Raw genomic sequence first — 23293 nt, 5'->3', positions numbered from 1 at the left:
ATATTCATCATTATCATCATCATCATTTTTGCATCTGCTATTTCGATGCTGGCATAGATTGCATAGGACTTGTTGAGGTAGTATTTTATAGTCAGGTACCCTTCTTGTTGCCAACTTTGACCTGATTTGAAAGTATGATATATACCTTTACTGACAAAAGCTAAACTGCAGGACATATTATTTTTGGGAGACATAAATACATCACTGTCACCCAAATGGTATCAATGTGAAGATCCACACACACACTTTCTCTCTTTCTCTCTCTCTCTCTCTCTCTCTCTCTCTCTCTCACGCACACACACATACAACAGGCTTCCATACAGTTTCTATTTACCAATGTGATAGATAGACAAAGTGGAATAGCTGCAGTGAAGTTAATCAGTTCCTGAAAGGACAGTGCATCAGCAGTAGTGAGGCTTTCTGGCAATTTATTGACCTTCCCATTCATGAAGATATCCCAGTATTCAGCACCATACTAGCCAGTGGGTTTACTTCACTTAAACAACCACAGCACAGCAAGCACAAGGTGTAAGGGACACAACACTGCAAAAACATTGCTGTACCCTCAGGTTTTACAATACAAGGAACATCAAGCAATAGAGATACAGAAAGCAAGATATCTGTTGAAAGTTAACTTGACATTAATTATGACAAAGAGAGTTTACTATGTACACCAGGTACTAAGCATATGTGTGGCTGTGTAGGGTGAAGTTTGCTCCCTAACCACATGGTCTCAGGCTCAGTCCCACTATACAGCACCTTGAACAAATGTCTTCTAGAGCTGAACAAAACTTTGTGAGTGGATTTGGTAGACAAAAACTGAAAGAAGACTGATGTGTATGTATGTGAGAGTGTGTTACTGTCTCCTTGCCTTTTGTGATAGTCATAAACAAATGTCACCATCATGCAAGCAGTGTCCTTCATTTCCAATCTTCCATGAAAACATGTCTGGTCATGGGGTATATTATGTTACATGATGATTTGATGACAAGAAGTCAGCATGAATGCTTCTTTCTACAACTTTTCTATGAAGTGTGAGATTCAAGTAAATTTCTTCAAAAAATAGCCAAATTCCAAAGATGTTTTATTCTTCATGTCTTCATGTTCTTTTCACTATATTTATATAAGTGTCTTAATGTTTTTGTCATCATATTCTTAAAACATTGCAAATGCAGCTTTGGCTTAAGTATCATGAGGACCTTACTGAAGATGTACCCTTGCATGAAAACAGGATATACAGATCAAATGCAAAATGCAAAAGGGCAGTTTCTTCTGCTATTTTTAACAGGGTTTGACAGCAAGAAGTTGGAATTTGCTACTTCAGTATTCATGGTGTATCTGAGAAGACATTCTTTATCAGTTTTATTGTTTCACAAAGTCTATCAATATAAAGTTTTTCTTCAGGCATTGCAACCGCACTTCTTCCTGGGGATTGTACAGCATATTCTGCTTTCAAGTTCCTTTTGGAGTTGGATTCAAATGATGCACCTGTTTGCAATAATGCCAAGAGTTCGGGAATTTAACAAATCCATAAGAGATGCCAAATGGCAGCAGAGCTCTGGAGACTCTGGGCAGGACTTTTTAGAATTTATGTGAAAATAAATCTCAAATGGAAGGAGTGGTATTTGTATTGCCAGATGACTTCCATCAGGCCCAAAAGGAACAAAAGCTGGTGAAATCTTGTCTTGCTATGACCCTTTTAGAACTACATTTCTAACTATTTATCAAAATATAAATGTAAATTTTGGAACCCAATTTAACAGAAGATTCTTAACCAAATCTATTGCATAATTTTTGCCTCAAAGCGAATCTAATTTCAGGTAAACACAGGTAAATTCAACAAAATATAAAGTTATTTAAATTTTATTTCAATATCTTCATTGAAAATGATTTATTAGCTGATAGTCAATTGGGTATACAGCAAAATTTCAATATAGAAAATTTGTTCAAATTTTTGGATTATCTATCAGTTGAACTTGATGCACATAAGACAAGTGTGCCGTAAAGGTAAAACAATGAAACATTGGAATTTATATTTGAAGGAAACTAGAAAATGAAATACCCATACCATCTTCTAAATACATACATAAATACACAAAAATAAATATGATAATGATTCGCAATACAAATTAATTTAAATTTTTCATACACCTTACAGATAAATAACAAATAAAAACAAGGTAAATTTGCAAAAAAAAAGATTTATAAATCAAATTATATGCACACACAATATTCCTCCACTTTTCCATACTTGCATAGGTCAGACTGAATTTGTTGCAGCAGATTTTCTATAGCCAGGTGCCCTTTGCTCTTCCAACCCTCACCTGTTTCCAAGCAAAGTAGTATTTCCCATGCTGAGACATGTTTTCACTAAAACTTCAAACCAAGGGGTACTGCTGGTATGTGCATGGTGATATGCATTTACAACTATTGCACAATGTCAAGACAGACACACAAGCATGCACACACACACACACACACACACACACACACACACACACACACACACACACACACACACACACACTCTCTCTCTCTCTCTCTCTCTCTCTTTCTCTCTCTCTCTCTCTCTCCAGCCCAGGACTAGAATAAATGAAATTTGCTCATGGAACCACACAGTGGAACTAAACTTGGAACCACATGGTTGAAATATACTTCTTTATGCTTGTGGTTAAATAAGTATGTGTGTATAGTAGTGTTGTAAGGAGTGAAATGATAATATGAACATTTTTTTTATCTTTTAATTTTTAGGTAAAACATCTTCATGAAACACTTCACACATTTATGATGGGCAGTTTCAAGTATTTTGAAGCAAAAAATAAAGGTATTTCTTTCATTAGAAGGGTTATTTCTGTATTCATGTGTGAATTGTTTTTTTGCACCTAGGATAGAAGTACATATGAAGATATGAGGATTGAGAGATTCTTAACTCGGAAAACAGATAAGGTTTTGTGATAGGAAGGCACATCTGGCTGTAAAACAGTATATCAATAATATATTCATCTAACCTATGCTGAATATTATTCTATCATGAATGATATTTTTTGAAAATCATATAAGGGCTCTTCAAAACATATTATCTGGAGAAAATGAATATAAAATTGCTTCCAAAAGTTGATTAATGAAATTTGGGTGAAACTATTATCAGTGTAATTTATCATATTGGCTAAGTTTGGATTACTCATTGGATTGACTTAATTTACAAGTTTTGTTGCATAATAGTGATTAATACCTCAAGTGATGAGTTAGAATTTTGGTGATATTGTTGATTAAACATTTGTTTTTATTTATTTATTAGTGATTTTATTAGAGAAAGAGAGCTTGAGCTTGGATAAGATAATTAGTGTGATATTTCATTGAACAGGAATAGAGTTTTCATGAAGTTCATATTGTACCAATGCTTTTGTGAGAGAATGATAAGGATTTTATAAAAACATTAATTTGCTAATATATTTCAAATGTAGAGTCCCTGCATACTGGTTGGTTTGTGAGGAGAGCATAGTTATTGCATGGAAGTTATACAGTTTTCAAGTCACACAGAATAAGCAGATCACAAATTTAGCTCTGATACAGGAATTTTTTGTCCAAGAAATAATAACTTCTGAGTATATGTGAAAACAATTTCATGTAATCAACTTAACTCTATTCAGCATATCTTGGCAGGTAAAATGATATGACAACAGGTAAAAATAAAAGAATAAAAACTACATTCATAACGTACATAAACAATCATCATGCCATATTGGCAAATTTCCTCCAAATTCATGGAGTAGTTACATTTTTATGATTTTTATACTGAACTTGAAATTTTGATGAAATGCAGTTGCATTTCATCAAAATTTCAAGTTTCTAACAAAATTAGGAAATTTATATACAGATAGCATTACTGGACTTTAAGAGTTAATAATGATCTTATCATATTACTGTCATTTAATCTAAGCCAGCAGAAGAAGTCATAATCATTGTCATTCCAATGTCCACTTTTCTATGATAGCATTGGTTGGAAAGAATTTGTTGAGGTAGATTTTCTATGGCTAGATGCCCTTCCTGTTGCTAATCCTTGTATGTTTCCAAGTAAGTAATTTTTCCCCTTGAGTAGACAGAGACTATCTTTATAACAGTGACACTTGTTTACAACTATTTCACAATGCCAAATTAAGGAGAGAGTCTCACACACACACAATGAGCTTCTTTAAGTTTCCATCTAACAAATCTACTGAAAAGGCTTTGCTACCTGAAATCATGTGGTTGGGAAGCAAACTTACCACACAGCTATGCCTGTGAATGTGAAAAATATCTATGACAATGAAAATACATTCTTTTTATCAACTCTCAGAGTGGTTGGCGTTAGGAAGGGCATCCAGCTGTAGAAACTCTGCCAAATCAGATTGGAGCCTGGTGTAGCCATCCGGTTTCACCAGTCCTCAGTCAAATCGTCCAACCCATGCTAGCATGGAAAGCGAACGTTAAACGATGATGATGATGAACTCTATTCCAAAAATCAAGAAGTATTTAAAATTGTCTAATACCAAGTACCAGCTTGAATTGATTTCAGGAAAACAGTATCATTTAAGTTAATTATGTTGTTGTCATCATTATCATCATCATCATCAACAACAGATTTCAGTATTAACGCCAACCAAACTTAGGATTGGTATTAAACTGTTTTATAGCTTACAGTTCTAAATTTGATTTCTTTTCATGTTATGTTTTTTTTTAATAGTCGATAATAATTACATATTAAATGTTATATTATTAGAAATTCTCATACTAAAAAACTGATTTGAATAGAAATTTTATATTTCATTAATATTAAAACACAGTTATAGCCATACCAGTCCATAATTATTCTTGAACAAAAATTTTAGAAAAAACATTGTTAAAACTACCATAATTTCTTTCTTTCTTCATATTTATCAGATTCACCAAAGATGTTCTTGGAAAACAATGCAGCTCTTTGTTCTGGAAAAGAAATTAATGATGGTGTTTGGGGTATGAACAGAGTTGACTTTAATATGCATTGTAATTTATATCATGAGACAGAAAAGATACATTCAGGGCAATTATGGAGCACTTTGTATGTGTATATTACTTTTAGTCTACTAGCTTACACTTGTAATATATGTATTATAAAATGGGTGCCTCCCAGTTTCAGTTATGTTGCCATGCTTGTATCTGTCTGTGTATTTATTGATCTATCTATCTTAATAGTAGTAAAATAAATGGCTCTTCTGTCAGTTCTCATATTCATATGCATCAGGATATTATGAAACATGTTGTGCTTCATTTTTTTTTTTTTTTATGGCAGCCAAACCAGGTATACTGGTCTCTCAGTTTTCAGTTAAGTTAACTCAAGTTTCTCTCCTTTCTTCTCTCTGTTTTTCTCTTTCTCACCCTCATGTTCTAATAAGTGACTTCCTTCATTGTTTCACATTTCATATCACCATCATCATCATCATCATTTAGCATCCATTTTCCATGTTGGCATGGGTTAGATGGTTTGACTAGAACTGGTGAGTTGGAAAGCTGCATCAGATTTCAGCCAGATGCCCTTCCTAATGCCAACCACTCCACTGTGTACACAGGTACCTTTAACATGTTACCGGCACAGGTGCATTTTACGTGTCACCGGCACAGGTGCATTTTATGTGTCATCAGCACTGGCCATGACTATGATTTCACTAAACTTGACACAGCAAATTGCCAGCAGTGTCAGTCACTTGTCATTGTCTCCATGAGACACAACATCCAAAGATCATATTTCACCACCTCATCCTACATCTTGGGTTTACTTCTTCCATAGGTTTCCTCCACAGTTAGAGGTCAACACTTCTTTACTCAGCTGTTCTTGTCCATACACATCACATGGCCATACCAGCACAATCTTTTCTATTGCACACTACACTTGATCCTCTTATACTCAATTTTTCTTTTAAGACACTCACAGTCAGTGATACATGCACACTGACATTGCACATCCAATGGAGCATACTAGCTTCATTCCTTTCAAGCCTGATTAACTATACAGTAACTAGACCATATCCCACTCCACCAGATGTGGTGATTCTTGATGGGCCAGGGGTTTTCTCTGTTTTCATATCCTTCATAGATTCATCTACTATGTTACTGTCTATTTGGATAGCTGGTTCCTCTGTTAGGTCTACATTTAACAGCCTTTCATAGTGGCACTTCCAAGCCTCTTTCTTTGCAGAGTCACTAACTACAAGTAAACCATCATCCATGCAAACGCACTTACAACATCAGTTTTCCCTGACACACTCTCTTGCAAACTGAAACACCTCAAGCTGCTTGTCCTCACACCTCAGAACATTGGCAAGCTTCTTCCTTTTTGCTTCTCCCCAAGTTAAGTAAACCTGCCTCCCAGTTTCCCTTCTAACTAACTGATATAGTTCTTTGCTCTAATGGTCTTGCCACCTACACTGTTCCACCACCATGTCACCCTAAGTCTGGTTGGGACTTTGCACCAGCCACAAATTTGGTCTGTGGCTCAGTAAGTTGTCTCATAGGAACTTCTAGTTATCCTCTACATTACATATCTCTAACTCCTGCTTCATTTATAATCTCTCTAAATCTCTGATTATTCAAAGGATCCTTAAATTTCCAGAACTTTCTTTTTCAGACTAGTCTGCTTCTTGAAATTCATCTAGTCTGTAGTCTAAAGTCACTAATGACTAACCAATATTGAGGGGGTACATTCTTCACCAGGGAAGGTCTTTGCATTTTTGAACAACAAAATAGTTCACTTTCTGGTGAGAATGTAGTCAATTTGGCTAGCTTTGCCAACAGATTGATAGATTATCAGGCGAGTGGCAGGCTTCCTAAATTTGGTGTTGCAGATCATAAGATTATTTACATCACAGAACTCCAGAAACCTTGTTTCCACCTACAGGAACCAACTCCATGGCCACCATGCCTTCTGCAGAAGATACATGGTAGCTGCCCAGCATGTCACTTGAAATCACCAGCCATGAAGAGGTCACAGTTGTTTGTTTTTGAGGTAGTCTGTAAAAGAATATTATAAAAACGATCTTTTTATTCATTTGGCAGGCCCAGTTGGGGTGCATAGGCAGAGATAATTGTTGCTATACTATTTTGTAAAACTAGTCTAAACCCAAGTACTCTATCACACACTCTGACTAACTCAATGACGTTATCCACCCATTTCTCAGCTAGGAGTGTACCCACACCACCCACCTCATTACTGTTATGTTTTTCATCTCTGGGGAGCCTGGCTGAAGCACCCCTCCACCTCACTTCTTGAAAACAGTTTACATGGACACACCTCCACTCAAGCATTTCAACCATCTCACCAGACCTACCTTTCATTGTGCCTATATTGACAGTGCCAATTCTAAGGATGTGAAGGGGGTAGAGGGAGGGATCAAGGAGAACTGGGGTGGCATTTTGCATTTGAAAGGAAGGTTTGAACAAGCGTTTGTCAAGAGACATGTCATAACAGTTGTCTTTAATCTATCATCATTCATATATGTTGCACTAGCTGCATCTGCTTAAAGTGAGTGCTATGCAAGCTTTGTTAATAAAATTAAAATAGTTAATTAATTAGTTGATAGGTACTCTTCAATCACAGAGGATATACACTGCAGCATGTGTGTTGCAGTAATGTGGATGAAAGACTACTGAGAGGAGGAAGAGTTTCTAAGAGAGGTTCTGGTACAGAAGTGAAAGAGGGAGAGAAAGAGAGGGGGGGTTCTGGTATAGGTGGTGGTGGCAAGAAAGGTTGAGTGCATGACACGTAAGGAAATGTCTAAACTACTACTAGGTGTGCTAAATGAGACAAAATTGCGATTATAAGTTAGTTTAAATTAAATTAGAGACAGGTTAGTATTTTACTCGGTAGAAATGCAAATAGATGAATGAGGTACAATTAAAGGCAAAGAAGAAGCAACAACTTAGCTGGTCATTTTGTCAAATATGGAAGAAAGTCACGAGCAGAGTAATTTTGAGGACAATGCATATCCAAAGGGGTTTATATATAAAGCAGCAACAAGAAGAAGAGAAGTGGCTGCCATGCTTGCCAGATCATAAACAGTATTAAGAGATAGATACAAAAAACAGCTATGCTAATTTCCAGAGTAGATGCAGTAATTATCATAGGGACCCTACTTCATTTCACAACTTCTCTAATTTTCCCCTCAAAATTCCCATGCCTTTAGTAGTAGTTGTAATTTGTTCTTTCTATCTGTCTGTCTGTAATGGTAAGTAGCTTAAAAATTTCTCTCAATGATATTATGAAAGAGGTGTACTATAAATATATATTGATATTTAGCAGAAGCAACAGAGTGATTCAAGGGCCAAGAGTTTTGTGTGTTAGCACTTATCAAACTATTTTTCCTGTATATATATATATATATATATATATATATATATATATATATATATATATATATTGCCATGGTAGGCTCCATAACCTCTCCGCTGCCAGAAGCTGCCTATTGACAAGAAAGAATTTCCCTTTCTCGTCCCTGTCTACTCACCCCTCTACTAGCAGTTGCTTATCCATGGAGGCTTTGTGGAACTGAAGGAAATTGCAATTCATGTTTTAGTCAATATCTGTTTACACTGACATGCATAAGGACCTGCTGCATGTGCCTGCAAAAGTCTTTTTTGCAGATACTGGAAACAGTCCTCAGACTACCCTTTCATGCTTCACAAGTCTACAAACTTAAGCCACTACAATCAATGTTCGTACAATGAAAAATAGGTCTGGTGAGATTGTTGAAATACTTGAATAGGGACATGTAGATGTGTGTTGTGTGCAAAAGGCACAATGGACAGGAGTCTCATCTAGACTGCTTGTGGCAAGGAACATACATACAAATTCTTCTAAATGAATAGGTGGTGGGCATATATTTTTGGTAAAGAAATAGGTGAATAAGGTGATTGAGGTAGTCAGGGTGTCTGGATATGAAGACAGGGAAGCCCTTGGTCCACTGGGAATTACCACTCAAATACAGATAGGATCCGGTCTAGTCATCCGTATAATTAATCAGATTATTCAGAAAGGTGTTATCCTTAATGACTGGTGTAGCAGCATTATAGTCAGCTGCTACAATAGTAAAGGAGATGGCTTAGATAATAGATACAAGTATTACAGAGGTATTACATTGCTGAACCAGAGCATAAAAGTTATAGAGATTTTATTGTCTGACTGATTAAAAACAGAATTAGACAAGCCATGTCCAGGGGTGCTGTCAGTAAGGTGAGAGCCATGAGTACTGTGGTGAATTTAGTGTACAGGTAGGTGTTCACTAGGGCTTGTTCTCAATCCCCTCCAATTCATTATTTTCCAGGGCAGAACAGAAAATTTCAAGACTAGCTGCCCTTTGGAACTACTATATGCTGATAAACTTGTTTTCATAGTGGAATCTGTTACAGAAATAGAAAAGAAATTCCTAGTGTGAAAGTGAAACTTAAAATTAACTTAGCAAAGACCAAAATTCTTGTAAATATGAAAACTAGTAGCATTTTTACCTCCTTCAGGTAAAATAGCCCTGTTGAATATGTGAGAAAGGTGGAGTCAGGAATCCCATATGGTGTACCCAGTGCAATCTATGGACTTCAAAAAGTGCAAAGGAATCACAGCAATGCTAACAGAGAAAGTAGTGTTTGTATGTGAAAGATGCACTGGTGCCATAAAGACTAAGGGCTGATGGAAATTAGTTTTTCTCAAATACCTTAGAGGTTGTAGATAGTTTCCATTACCTATGCAATCTAATTAGCAGTAGAAGGGGATGTTCTGAAAATATAGTTGCTAGAATAAGAATAGGATGGAGAAAGTTCTGGGAGCTATTACTGCTGTTGTCAACAAACTGTCTCTCTTATGAGTGAAAGGCAGAGTGTATGATGCTTGTGTATGAACAGCAATGCTATATGGTAGTGAAACATGAGCCCTGAATTCAGAGGACATATGAAGACTAGAGACGCATGAAACTAGTATACTCTATTGGATGAGCAATGTCAGAGTGCACGGAAGACAGAATGCTAATGTACTGAGAGAAAAATTGGTCATAAGAGGAATCACATGTAGTGTGCAAGAGAAAAGACTGAATTGGCTTGATCATATGATGCATATGGATGAGGACAGTTACATAAAGAAGTCCAAATGCTTAATATGGATGAAACATATGGAAAAGGGAGACCCCAGAAGACATGGGACAAATTATTGAAGGTGGATCTCAAAATGCAGAGCCTTGCAGAGCAGATGACAAAGGACCAAGATGGTTGGTGATTTACTGTGGTCAAGAAGACCTGACCATCACAGCAAAAATGATATCCTAAAAACCCACCGCCTCTCTGATATTTCCCCCAACTTTCATCTTCTAACACTTATCACTCTCCTATGTATGGTATTACTTGGCTGTTTGTAATCACCTGAGAGCTGAATCAGCACATATTACATACCCCCTCCCCCAGAACCACTTCCATTTCTCATTATTATCTCTGCTCACTATTTCTACAATCATTTCCTTCCTATGCCCTCAGCCAATACTCTCTCCCTTCTACTATGCTCCATTCTTAACACCTCTTGTATCTGCTATCCTTCTCAATGCCCTCTATTATCTATCATCATGCCCCACTTACTATAGCCCCTTCTCTGTCACTTCTGCACCTTTCACCTCATTCTATTACTTTCTGATCTGTTCCTGAACCAGTCATATATCTTTCACCTTACCCCTCTCCATACTGGTGTCTCCCTTCAACTGCACCTCCACCCTTCTTCATTACTCACCACATTCATCACTACCATCTTTAACCATCTGTTACTCCCCCTTCACACCCTTATGAATGTATCCATTCTCTCCTTTCCTCCCATGACCCGCTGTCCATATCCTCTCTTATGCTCACCTTCCTTTCATCTCCTTAAGCCAAGTGTCTCCTCTATAGCGAGTATACATTAGCCTTTCAACACTTGGTGTAAAGCCACCTTCTCATCACAGATAATCCCCACTTAGTAGTGGGAGCTTTTTCTTTTTGTTTTTCCTTGTTTTCTTCTGTTGCAAATTACACAACATCACTAGTGCTAGTGGCACAAATATAGCACCCAGTACACTCTTTTAAGTAGTTAGCTTTAAAAAGGGTATCCAGCTGTAAAAACTATTCCAAAACTAACATTAGAGCTCAACGTGGATGTTAAGTGATGATGTTGATGATGACACCTCCCCCCATACACACACCATACATCTCTCAAATTGTTCCAAATAAATCAACTTTAACATCATTATATTATTTGATAGCAATAATCCAATGAGGAAGCTTCTACATTGTCATTTGACCTACTAGAAATAGCAGTGAAGTTTTCTTCAAACACACTGCCATCGTATGAAAAGACACATTGGATAATGTTGTTTCAGTTACACTGTTCTATACATAATGATGGTGTGATAACATCTGGAATAGCCTTTGATCATAGACCTGTCTGCTTTAGTAGGTCTGGCCTTGGGCTAAATAACCACAACTAGCCACTGACTGTTTTTTAACACAGTTACTCAACCTACTGTGAATATAATATTTTTTATGGTACCAGCATTGACAGTTGTCACTCTATAGTTGTTATTCTGACAGGAAGAGAGAGAGAGATTCTGAAAGTAGATCCTTTGGCTGGTCTCTGCCTTCTCTATCTAAAATGAAGAAGAAAGTTTTTTTGCAATCACTTGGCAGCAACCAAGTTTTTCATACATGGTTAGCTGCTTCCATTTTTTAATGAATTACTATGAATAACCATTATTATTATTATTATTAAGAAGGCGGTGAACTTGCAGAATCATTAGCAGGCTGGGAGAAATGGTTACCGTTATTTCATCTGTCACTACATTCTGAGTTCAAATTCCGCTGAGGTCAACTTTGCCTTTCATCCTTTTGGGCTTGATGAAATAAGTACCAGACTAGTCCTTTCCCTCAAATTTCATGTCTTGTACCTATAGTAGAAAGGATTATTATTATTATTAAGTAAGGCAGTGAGTTGGCAGAATCGTTAGCATGCCAGGTGAAATACTTAGCGATATTTCATCTGCTGCTATGTTCTGAGTTCAAATTCTGCCAAGGTCGACTTTGCCTTTCATCCTTTCAATGTTGGTAAATGAAGTACCAATGAAACACTAGGATTAATATAAACAACTAGTCCCCTCCCCAAAAATGTCAAGCTTTGTACCTTCAGTAGAAAGGATTATTATTATTATTATTATTAAGGTGGTGAGCTGACAGAATCGTTAGTACACCAGACAAAATACATAGTGGCATTTCATCTATCATTACATTCTGAGTTTAAATTCCACCAAGGTGAACATTGCCTTTCTTCCTTTTGGGTCAATAAAATAAGGACCAGTTGAAGACTAGGGTTGATGTAATCGACTAGCCCCTTCCTTGTACCTGTAGTAGAAAGGATTATGATTATTGAGTGAGAGAGCAGTGAATACCATCAAAGTGACACTGGAGTACAAATATACAAAGCTCATCATGACTAGTGCTATTTTCTTAGTCTGTGACATAAGGGGTAAATTTCTCAATTGCAAATTGATGGTAACTTTAGCATACATGAAATATAGGAACACACCTTGTGACTGTTTGAGTCATGTAAAAGAGCAGGAACATCAATGTATATAAGTATGGGACTTACAAAGATATAGATATGGAGATTGGGCTCTCCATATGCATTTTCAGGACAAGGTTGGGTAATGATAAGAGTTTCATAGTAAGTGTATTACAAGAAACTACTTGGAAATGATGTTGGAATGTGTAAGGCAGATGGAAGCATAAGAAGACTTAAGCTCTTTTGTTTTCTTAGAATTCCCATCTCTTAGTTGGACATCTTGGTGAGAAATTTCTTTAAAACAGTAGTCAGATTTTACTCTGTAGAAAATCTAGACAGAAATTTTTTTTTCTTTTACTGCAGCAGATGCAATTTTCTTTAGTAAATCTAAGCAGAAAAACTTCATATTAATTAGTAGCGAGAAATTGATACAAGATAAAGTTCATGTGTTGTAACAAGTACTACATAGAAAGATATAGTTATAAGCATATTAATAATTAACCTTCTCCTCACTGTTGCTGCAGTTTGTTGCCCTGTAGCTACTTTCAATTCCGAACAAGGCTAAACTTCTGTTTTCTGACACCTTTTTCATTGTTTATATACTAACCACAAGGTAATCAAGCTTTGAAATCGAACTTAGTTTTGGGAATTTTTTACTGACCGAAAATGGCCACTCCTGCATTTGAAGGTTTTCTGGAAGAAATTTTATTTGATTCTGACTCAGATGACAATTTTGAAGGAATTATTCAGGCAGATATAGATGGTGAAATTATTCGAGGATATGCTGAGTGGATACTATCATCCATAGCTAGATAGTTTAAAGAAAGTACTGGCCTCAAGGAGGTACATTTCTGAGGGGCAACTCTATTGTTTATTCCTTAATGCTTTACATAAAAATATTATTCATCCCTTCTTTTATTGGTATACAAAAAAATCAAGTCTGTACACACAATACAACAAAAGTTATAACAATTTTAAAACAGTAGGTGCTCATATCTTTTGTCCTTCAAAAATAATACAGTGGCAGAGGAAAGTATTCTAGGGGTAAATCAGTGTGCTGAAGGTTAGCAGCATTAATAAACTATATTAAATGATAATCTTTTCTATTATAGACACGAGGCCTGAAATTTATGGGGAGGAAGCTAGTTGGTTACATCGGCACCTGTGTGCAACTGGTAGTTATTTCATCAATGCCGAAAGGATGAAAGGCAAAGTCAACCTTGGCTGAATTTGAACTCAGAATGTAAAAGATAGACAAAATGTTAAAAGCATTTTGTTCAGCATGCTGACAATTCTGCCATCTTGCTGCCTTAAGCTATACAAATTATTATTCTTCATATATTTGATTGGATTTGAATTTGACATTTCAAAAAGTTATTTTTTTCTTGTAGATTCTAAAAGTATTGAATGTAAAATTAATGAAAGGAATGATTTAGTGAACCCAGTTTCTCAAGAAACAGTCCATGAGACTTTCCCTCCAGCAGATTTTACTCTTGTATCAACATCGAAAAAGACTGTGGTACTTTCTTGGAATTTGGTAAATGATATGGAAAATTTAAGGGCAGATAAACTTTTAGGTAAGTTTACAGGTTTATTCTTTCACTTTCTTCAAAATCTTTGCAAAATTTGTAGTTTTTGTTTTCAATGGTGTGTGTTAGCAAACTTATCCTCATTGTCTTTTTAACGTCCACTTTTCCAAGCTTGCATGGGTCAGATGGAGTTTATTGGGGCAAATTTTCGATAGCCAAATGCCCTTCTTGTCGTCAGCTGTTACCTGTTTCCAAACAAGGTAATATTTTTCCATAGAATATTGGAATTGAATGTCATTTACAACAATCACATGATATTGAAATATTTTCCTGTTAAATAATCCTTTCAACTATAAGCACAAGGCCTGAAATTTGGGGTTTGGAGCTAGTCAATTACACCAACCCCAATGTTCAACTGGTACTTATTCTATTGACCCCCAAAAGGATGAAAAGCAAAGCCAACCTTGGTGAAATTTGAACTCAGAATATGAAAACAAATGAAATGCCGCTAAACATTTTGTCTGGTGTGTTAACAACTCTGCTTTTTCCCTCTTAAGTAATATTTTAATTCGATTCTTTTGGAGCAACTAATGATAACATTAATATATTATACTACCAGTCTATTCTTACTATGGCTACTATGCTTTCAGAACACTGAGACCCACTGATAATTAGATCCCCTAGGTAACAGAAGCTACCAACTACTTTTTAGAAAACTTCCTAGATATTGTGGAGGGTCAGTTTCTCTTTCACACATGTTCTTACTACTTATTGCAAAGTACTAAGCAATTAGTGTTGGTAGATGGGTTTGCACCTGATTTGGATGTTTGTAGTTTGTGTAAGTATGCATGTAGAAGGAGTGTCATCTATTTTAGGAGTGCAGAAATGACCCGTCCAATTCATGTCAGCATAAAAAGCTGATGTAAAACAATGACAATTAAGACTATGGTGGCAATAGCCATTATGAATCTCATCATCTTTACCTTTCGCTTGTATTTAATGCATTTACTGTACAAAAGTGAATATATTAATTCTACATCAATCTACATGACAGCTAATTTTGTTATTAGACTTGATATCCCATTATTCTGTTTTATGTTTCTTTTTCCAAATCAATACAATATTTAGAACTGAGGTTTATTAATATGATTGAAATTATTGTGTGTGCAGGCATTAACCCCTTGCCTGGCAATGGCAAGATATCTCGTTTTTGTATGTTTGACCTTTTTCAGAGTTGTACGAAATATCTCGTCCAAAAGTTATTCTCTCAAATAATGGCTGGGACAGAATATCTTGACTAACTCAACTCTTCTACGGTGCTTTTCAGGTGTAAACAAGTGTTTGTCCTAATCATACATCTGGCTGCACATCATGCCATTCATGCTCTCACTTCAGTAACATGACTCACGTCTCACATCATTGCACTTACCAATCATTCATCATTAGCACACACATACGAACATACGTTTACTTATTCCAAGGACACATTTTGCATTTTTGCTTTTAATTTTTAAAATGAGCTGCAACAGTGAAATTGACATGAATTTTGCTAATCTTGACTCTTCAGATTCTAATGCAAGTGAATTGGATCCAGAAGTTATTCTCTGAGATGATGATGATAATGATAGTAATGATGATGCCTTGCTTGCTGCCAGGCAATGGTATCGGCTTCCTGTTGGAGATAATCTTGCACCTTTTACTCCACCATTTCCTTTCATTGGAGACCCAGGAATATCAATTGATTGTGATGTTTTGGAAATGACTCCTTGGTTTTTTTATCCCTTTATTTTGATGATTTAGTTGACTTTATGTGCAGTGAGACAAATAGATTTGCACAACAAACTTCACCTAGAGATAAGAATTGGCACCTTATTACAGTCAGGGAAATGCGTTTATTTTTTGCTGTGAACATACTTGGAAGTATTATAAAGGCACCGGATTTGGAAATGCACTGGTCAAAGCATCCTCTTCTTGAACAGCCAATTTATGGAACTGTCATGTCTCTAAAGCGATTTTGTAAAATAAAAGAATATCTACATTTCGTTGATAATGACTCTTATGACAAAGCAAGTCACCCAAATCCTAAGTTGCATAAAATATATGATATATATTCTAAGCTACAACAGAAGTTTCAGCATTCATACATGCTAAAATGAGACATTTCCATTGATGAGAGTCTCATGTTATACAAAGGCAGATTGGGTTGGGTTCAATATTTACCCTTGAAGAATAGATTGGAGTTAAATATTTCATGTTATGTGAATCTGACACTAGCTATGTGTGGGAATTTATGATTTATTGTGAAAAGGGAACCCAAATTAGCAACAAATATCAAGAACTTACTATGACACCATGAATAGTGATGAATCCTGTGGAACCTTTGCTGAGAAAAGGATATCGCCTAACTGTGGACAATTTTTATGCTTATCCAGAACTAGCAGATATTTTAGTAGCTAATTACACAGATTTTCTAGAAACAATACATCTCACAAGAAAGGATTTGCCAAAAAAAAAAAAGTGAAATTTGTGCTTTTCAAAGAGGAAAGGTGATGGCACTAAAATAGAAGGATACAAAAGATGTTACTATGATCTCTACCATTCATAATCCATCCAAGGAAACAGATAATAAAGCCACAAGTGGTTTATGATTACAACTTCACTATTGGTGTAGTTGACAAACTCAACCAACATTTAGTTGATTACCCCGTATCCCAAAAACATGGAAAGAGGTAGTACAAGAAGGTGTTTTTTCACATGATGGACTGGCAGTGTGGAATTCATACATACTTTATAAAGAATCATTGACTCAAATGAATGCAGCCACAGCAAAACTAATGTCTCATATGAAATACAGACTTGAAGTTATTGAAAATCATGTTGATGTTCCTCGTCAATGAATTGGATGACCATCTTCATCTCATCCTACTCAGTACTCATTTGAACATTTTCCCATGGATATTCCTCTCACAGAAAAGAAGAAATTTCCCACAAGAAAGTGTGTGGAATGTGCAAAAAAATGGGATGCCTATGGAAAGCCAGTTTGCAAAGAATCCCGTTATATGTGTAAAATTTGCAAAGAATCCCGTTATATGTGTAAAATTTGCAAAGTTCCATTATGTGTAACTCCATGTTTTGAAGCATTTCATTCAAAGTAGCCATGTAATGAAAGAAAAGTACTACAAGTAAAGCGAGTAATGTTTCTTTGCTTTTATTTATCCCTTCCTTTTATTTAAAACAGTCTTTCCAATTTTTTTCAATTTATTTATTTTTTTTACAGAAGACAAGATATTTCAGTTTTGCTTACGTATGATAATGATAACATATATATTTAAATAAATATATACAATATTTAAATTCTAATACTTTCCTGAGCAACCAGACAAAAAAAAATCGTCTGGTTTTGCATGTTTTTTTTTTTTTAAATCTGCCACGTGAGGTATGAGAGTGTATGTGAGTAGGTGTGTATGCATGTACGCAACATCTCTCCAAAGCTTACCTCCACATCCATCCACTAGAGCATGGGCACATTCATGCACAATCATCCAATTATGCAGATGAACTGCACACAAACCAACCTCATGTACAATACTTCTGAGATGCACACCACCAAAAACATGGATGCCTTCAAAAATATAAATAGATTGCAATCATGTATACATAGGCGCAGGAGTGGCTGTGTGGTAAGTAGCTTACTTACCAACCACATGGTTCCGGGTTCAGTCCCACTGCGTGGCACCTTGGGCAAGTGTCTTCTACTATAGCCTTGGGCCGACCAAAGCCTTGTGAGTGGATTTGGTAAACGGAAACTGAAAGAAGCCCGTTGTTGGGGTGGGGGTGGGAGTGACAAACACACATATACCTATATATGACAGGTATTAAGTAAAAAACCATAAATCCCAAATTTGTACATGTGAATTGGAAGTATTGTGGGCACACATTGTACATATATATGATAAAACAAAATGAATATAATGCACATGCAAACAAACACATACACACGCAAGCACACATACACAGATACACAAAGAAACAGTCTCCATACACAAATACAGACATGAAACAAAAGATACTATGTAAGATATGCACACACAATTAACAATCCAACTACTCTATGCATACACTTCAACAGTGTGGACAAGTGCATGCAAACACTACATTTGACCAAAATGATGTTGAACACTGTTTTTTGTGACTCTAATTTGATATTTCCTTTAATATTTTTCTCCTTATTTCTGCTTTATTCTTATTTTTATGGCTGCTTCTACTCACCCTTAACACTTCCACTGGCACACAATAAATACAATATGTATTCAGACATGTTATGCTTACACTTAAAATCTACTCCTTGAACCCATGAAATTGGTGACCTCTCCATAGATCCACCTGATGGTGGTGGTGGTGGCGGCGGCAATGACACTCAGAGAGCACAAACCTCCGCCAGAGCAACACCAATGTCCTCTCAACGATTAGCCACAGAGGATTTTTAAAATGAGAATATCTAAAATAAACTTAGCTGCTCTCACAAACGAGAATACTAAAAATGAACTTGACCGCTCTCAAAAATTAAGTGAAAAAACCAGAAAAATAATCTAGAATCCTTGTCCAGTACCAGATAATCCCAAAATCTAATAAGTTTATGCCAGTCACGAGGCCAAACATCCCTGAAAGTTTCATCTGAATCTATCCAGCAGTTCTTGAGATATCTTGTCTACAAACAAACAAACACAACTGAAAACAATAGCTCTGTCCATGCTAAGGCAGAGGTGATAATAATATTAATAATAATGGATAATGTGTTAGGAAGAATACTTAATTGGACTGGGAGAATAACTTCAGGATTGCCTGAATGGAGTCGTATCTAATTGGATGACTAGAGGGAGAACAGTACTTCTTAGGAAAGACAAAAGCAAAGGCAATATAGCTAGTAATTATACACCAATCACTTGTTTACCATTGGCATGGAAGCTGTTAACAGGAATGCTCTCAGTAAGCATTTATAAGCATCTTCACAGTCAGAATTTACTTTCAGTAAAACTGAAAGGTTGCAGGAAGAAGACTAAAGAAACACATGAACACATAGACAAAGCAGCCCTAAAAGGAGTGGAATCTAGAAGCAAAAATTTAACAATAGCAAGGATAGATTATAAGAAAGCTTATAACATGCATGATTCCACACTCATGTGTTTGAGAATATTCTCAGTATTACAGACAGCATAAATGAGTTAATCATGAAGAAATGGAAAGTAAATCTCTATTCAGGTGAAACAGCCTTTGGGAAAGTTAATTTCAAGAGAGGGGAGAACAACTTCAGGATTGCCTGAATGGAGTTGTATCTAATTGGATGACTATTTGTAGTATGTTTAATCTCCCTCTTGAATAGCCATGTTGAGTCATTCCATCTGTTAACATAGAGTTCCGTGTTGACCGTTTGGTTCCATTCAAGTAATTTGTAATGGATAATCCCTTCCCAGTCCCACCATACGCACAACATCTTTTACACGGATGAAGATCTTGTTTCATGCGCAGTGTTGTCACTTAAAGCATGTGGAACCCATGCTCCATACTTCTGAACCTTTCCCATCAAGTGAAGATGCTTCTCTATAGCAGTGTGAGAGCATTCCATTTTCTCTACCAGTTCCCTTGTCGTTTGATGAGAATTTTCATACAAAAGTTGGTTTAATCCCTCTCCATCGAACTCAACTGGACAGCCAGAACGAGATGTGTCTTTGAGGTCAAAATTTCCATTTTTGAACTTGGCATACCAATCACGAGCGGTTCTTTCAGCCATGGCACCCTCTCCATACACAGCACAAATGTCGCGAGCAACTTTTGTGGCCTTAGAACCTTGATTAAAAGCAAAAAGAAAGAGGTGTCGAAAATGCTCGTTTTTATAACTTGACATTCCATTTTAATGATCTGAAAATAAACAAAAATTAACTAAAATCAACTAGATTAAAAAAAAAAAAAATAGATTCCAAAATAATTCAAAAATAGAATTCTTGATAAAAATAGATTCTAAAATTTAGAAAAATGGCAGAAACTTAGTTGAAACCTAATACATGGATGATCTGAAGCTTTTTAGTTAAAATTAAAAAGAGATAGATTCCTTAATACAACTGTAAGACTCTTCAGCAAAGATATAGGTACAGAATTTGACATAGATAAGTGCGCAATATTAGTCATAAAAAAAGGACAGGTAGTCAGCAGTGAAGGCATTCAGTTACCAGCTAGCCAAACATTAAAATCACTGAAAGAAGAGTATTAGAATCTGACAGGATTAACTATGTTAATGAACCTGAAGCTAAATGGCCTGAATCTAGTGAAGGTTGTAAATAATTAGGTAGTATTTCTACTTAGATATTCAGCAGCTTTTGTAGATTGGACATATTTGAATTAGCAATTCTAGACAGAAGAACTAGAAAGGAATTCAATATGAATGGAAGAACAGATGGATATAGGCAACTCAGAAAATAGTAGGGATTCTTAGGAAAGTTCTTAGCATCTAAGGTTACTTGTTGTAGCTCGATGTTAAGAAGTGTTTTTTTTTACCAACAGTCTCATCTGTTGTGTGTATACGAAATAATAATAATAATTTATTTGTATTAATATATAGAAATAACCAACTTAGAGTATTCAACAGTGCAACGGCACTAATAATATATCCTATAATAAGCAAAGTTACTGCCTTGTGATTACTTTCATGTACAGGATGTCCCGAAAGTCACTGAAGGGTTTCAATTTTTAATAACTTCCTTAATTTTACAAATGCATGCAATTTTGATGCAATATAAGGGACATATTGGCAATTAATATGTACAAGTCAAATTTTGCAACATCACTACATCACATGCAAAAAAATGACATCAAAGCTTGCACCGATTTCTCTGTTGATGTTCTCCTTCAGTTGCACCAGGGTCTCCAATCTGTTGATGTCAACCCTTTCTTTCAGGTATCCATGATTGAGACCTTTTTGCACCCGGCCATTCAAAGTAGACCTCACACATGGTTCTAGCAAGATGGGGCAACTGCTCATGCCGCAAGAGAAACAATGCAGTTTCTACAGCAGTGCTTTGGAGAGAGAATAATCTCCTGCTACGGCAATGTCAACTGGCTTTCATGTTCCCCAGACTTGGTTAGACCAGATTTTTTTTTGTGGAGATATCTGAAAGAGAGTGTTTACGTCAACAAGCCAGAGACTCTGGTGCAACTGAAGAACATCAATAGAGAAATCAGAGAAGTGAGATCTAAAACTCTTCAGGGTATTATGGTGCAAGTTTTGGAAAATGGTTGCCATTTAAGCGATGTCATTTTTCATATGTGATTCAGTGGTGTTGCAAAATTTGACTTGTGCATATTAATTTCCATTATGTCATTTATATTGTATCAAGATTTCATGCATTTATTTGTAAAATTAAGAAGTTACTAAAAATTGAAACCCATCAGTGACTTTTGGGACACCCTGTATTATTGGCATCCTTCCCAAATGATTAGTTTTTCTAGGTAGGATGTGTGTGTTTGCTGGAGTTTGTATTTCCCGTCTTCATATATATTCATCTGGTTGTGAGGAAAATTCACTTTTGACTGTCTTTCAGTCTACCCAGGTGAAGATTTATTTCATAATTGCATAATGTTAGACAAACTAAACACAACTACTAGTTCTATGGAGAAGCAAATTGATTCTGAAAAGCTCTTTATAAATCTTTCAAATCTTCTGTTGCAGGTTTCAAAATATACATTAATGGGCAACCAAAAGCTCTTGTGCCTAAATCACAGACTAGAATTATAATTTCAGACTTAATTCCATCATTAACTTATAAGTAAGTGAATCTTAAAAAGAATTTTAATTGTTTATTTAATGGTATTTTTCATTATTTCATTGGTTTCTTTAGTTATAATGTTCACTTTCTTTATGTCCTTATCATATTTAATAAATTATTCTCTTTTATTCTAACTAGATTCAATGTGACAACAGTATCAGCATTTCAAGAATCCAAAATGTCTCCAACAATCATTGCAGTTTATCATTGCCCTTTGGAGCCTTTGGATGACATGGATGAAAACATAGTGAAGAGATCTTTCACTGATTTAGAAGGAAGTTATATAAGTAAACAACACTTCTATGAAAAACCTGATAATTTAGAGAAGATAATAGAAACATCAAATTCTACACATCTACCAGATGAATTTATGACAACAAATTCAAACCCTACTTCTATATTATTTCCATTTTCTAGTCCAAATCAAAAAGACATTTGTAAACAGTCACAAACCACTAATGATAGAACTTCCCCTGAGACATCACATAGCTCAACTAACAAAACAGATGTTAAACATGACCAATTTTTTATTGAAACTTTAAATAGTATTACAAACTCATGCTTTTCAATACTCTCTGTAACTGATGGACATCAAACTCTTGATAACTGGCCTAGCATCTCAGTTGCTACTGCTGAAACTTCAGGATCAGATCAGAAAAAGATGACTGTTGCAGAAACTGTAGAGCAACACTTCCTTCAGTGCAAAAAAAATACCTTAACTCTGGATTCTAATGAGGGAAGAGTTATTTTACAAGCAAATCAAAGGAAATCATTAAGCTTAAGTGATGTTGCTTCCAATCCTACCAGTGAAGCACATGGTTCTCTTCCCAATCAAGAAAGTGCATTGTCTTTATCTTTGGGATGAAACTAGAAAAGTTGGAGTTGAATAATTAAACTTATTTTTTAGCTTATGTGAAAGTGCCCCTGGTCAATATGCAAATATTATAATGTAATTTCAGGTAGGCTGGTTATTGTTATAGTAGTCCATGATACCCATTAAAATGTAGCCTGGAGAAAATCCAGCAATATCATTTGTCTTTTGCCTTTCTTTTAGTTTTGAGATCATTAAAACACTTATTGAAAAATAAACCTCATTTGATCACATTCCATAAGAGTATCTTGGTCACCCTATGAACTTTTCAGCTGACCCTTATACATATGTACATAGATCTCACGATTTCGGCATTTGCCGTTTCATTAAATTATGTTACCCAAAATCCCAAAGAATATTCTTCCTCGTGTTGTATTCACTGTCTGTCCACCTAACTCGGACCCCTCTCTCTCTCTCTCTTCGATTTTACCACCTGATTCGCCAAACTCCCTGACCCTAACTCTATATGAACCAGTGCAATACTCTGTTTCCCCTACTCGATTTTCAA

General features: G+C 35.7%; 1 protein-coding gene across 1 annotated transcript in view; it reads left to right on the top strand.

Moving 5' to 3' along the window:
* Nucleotides 1-23003, top strand: part of LOC106881258 (uncharacterized) — a 63632-nt gene extending 40629 nt beyond the window's left edge. Inside the window, exons 6-10 of the mRNA XM_014931579.2 lie at nt 2752-2824; nt 4921-4992; nt 13960-14145; nt 21818-21914; nt 22053-23003. Coding sequence (XP_014787065.1) covers nt 2752-2824; nt 4921-4992; nt 13960-14145; nt 21818-21914; nt 22053-22779 — 1155 coding nt within the window. The 3' untranslated portion in view covers nt 22780-23003. The remainder of the gene's footprint in view (nt 1-2751; nt 2825-4920; nt 4993-13959; nt 14146-21817; nt 21915-22052) is intronic.
* Nucleotides 23004-23293: the final 290 nt, after the last annotated feature.

The sequence above is a fragment of the Octopus bimaculoides genome, chromosome 15 (genome assembly GCF_001194135.2).
Source record: "Octopus bimaculoides isolate UCB-OBI-ISO-001 chromosome 15, ASM119413v2, whole genome shotgun sequence".
NCBI lineage: Eukaryota > Metazoa > Mollusca > Cephalopoda > Octopoda > Octopodidae > Octopus > Octopus bimaculoides.
This window is presented reverse-complemented; position numbering and strand designations above follow the sequence as displayed.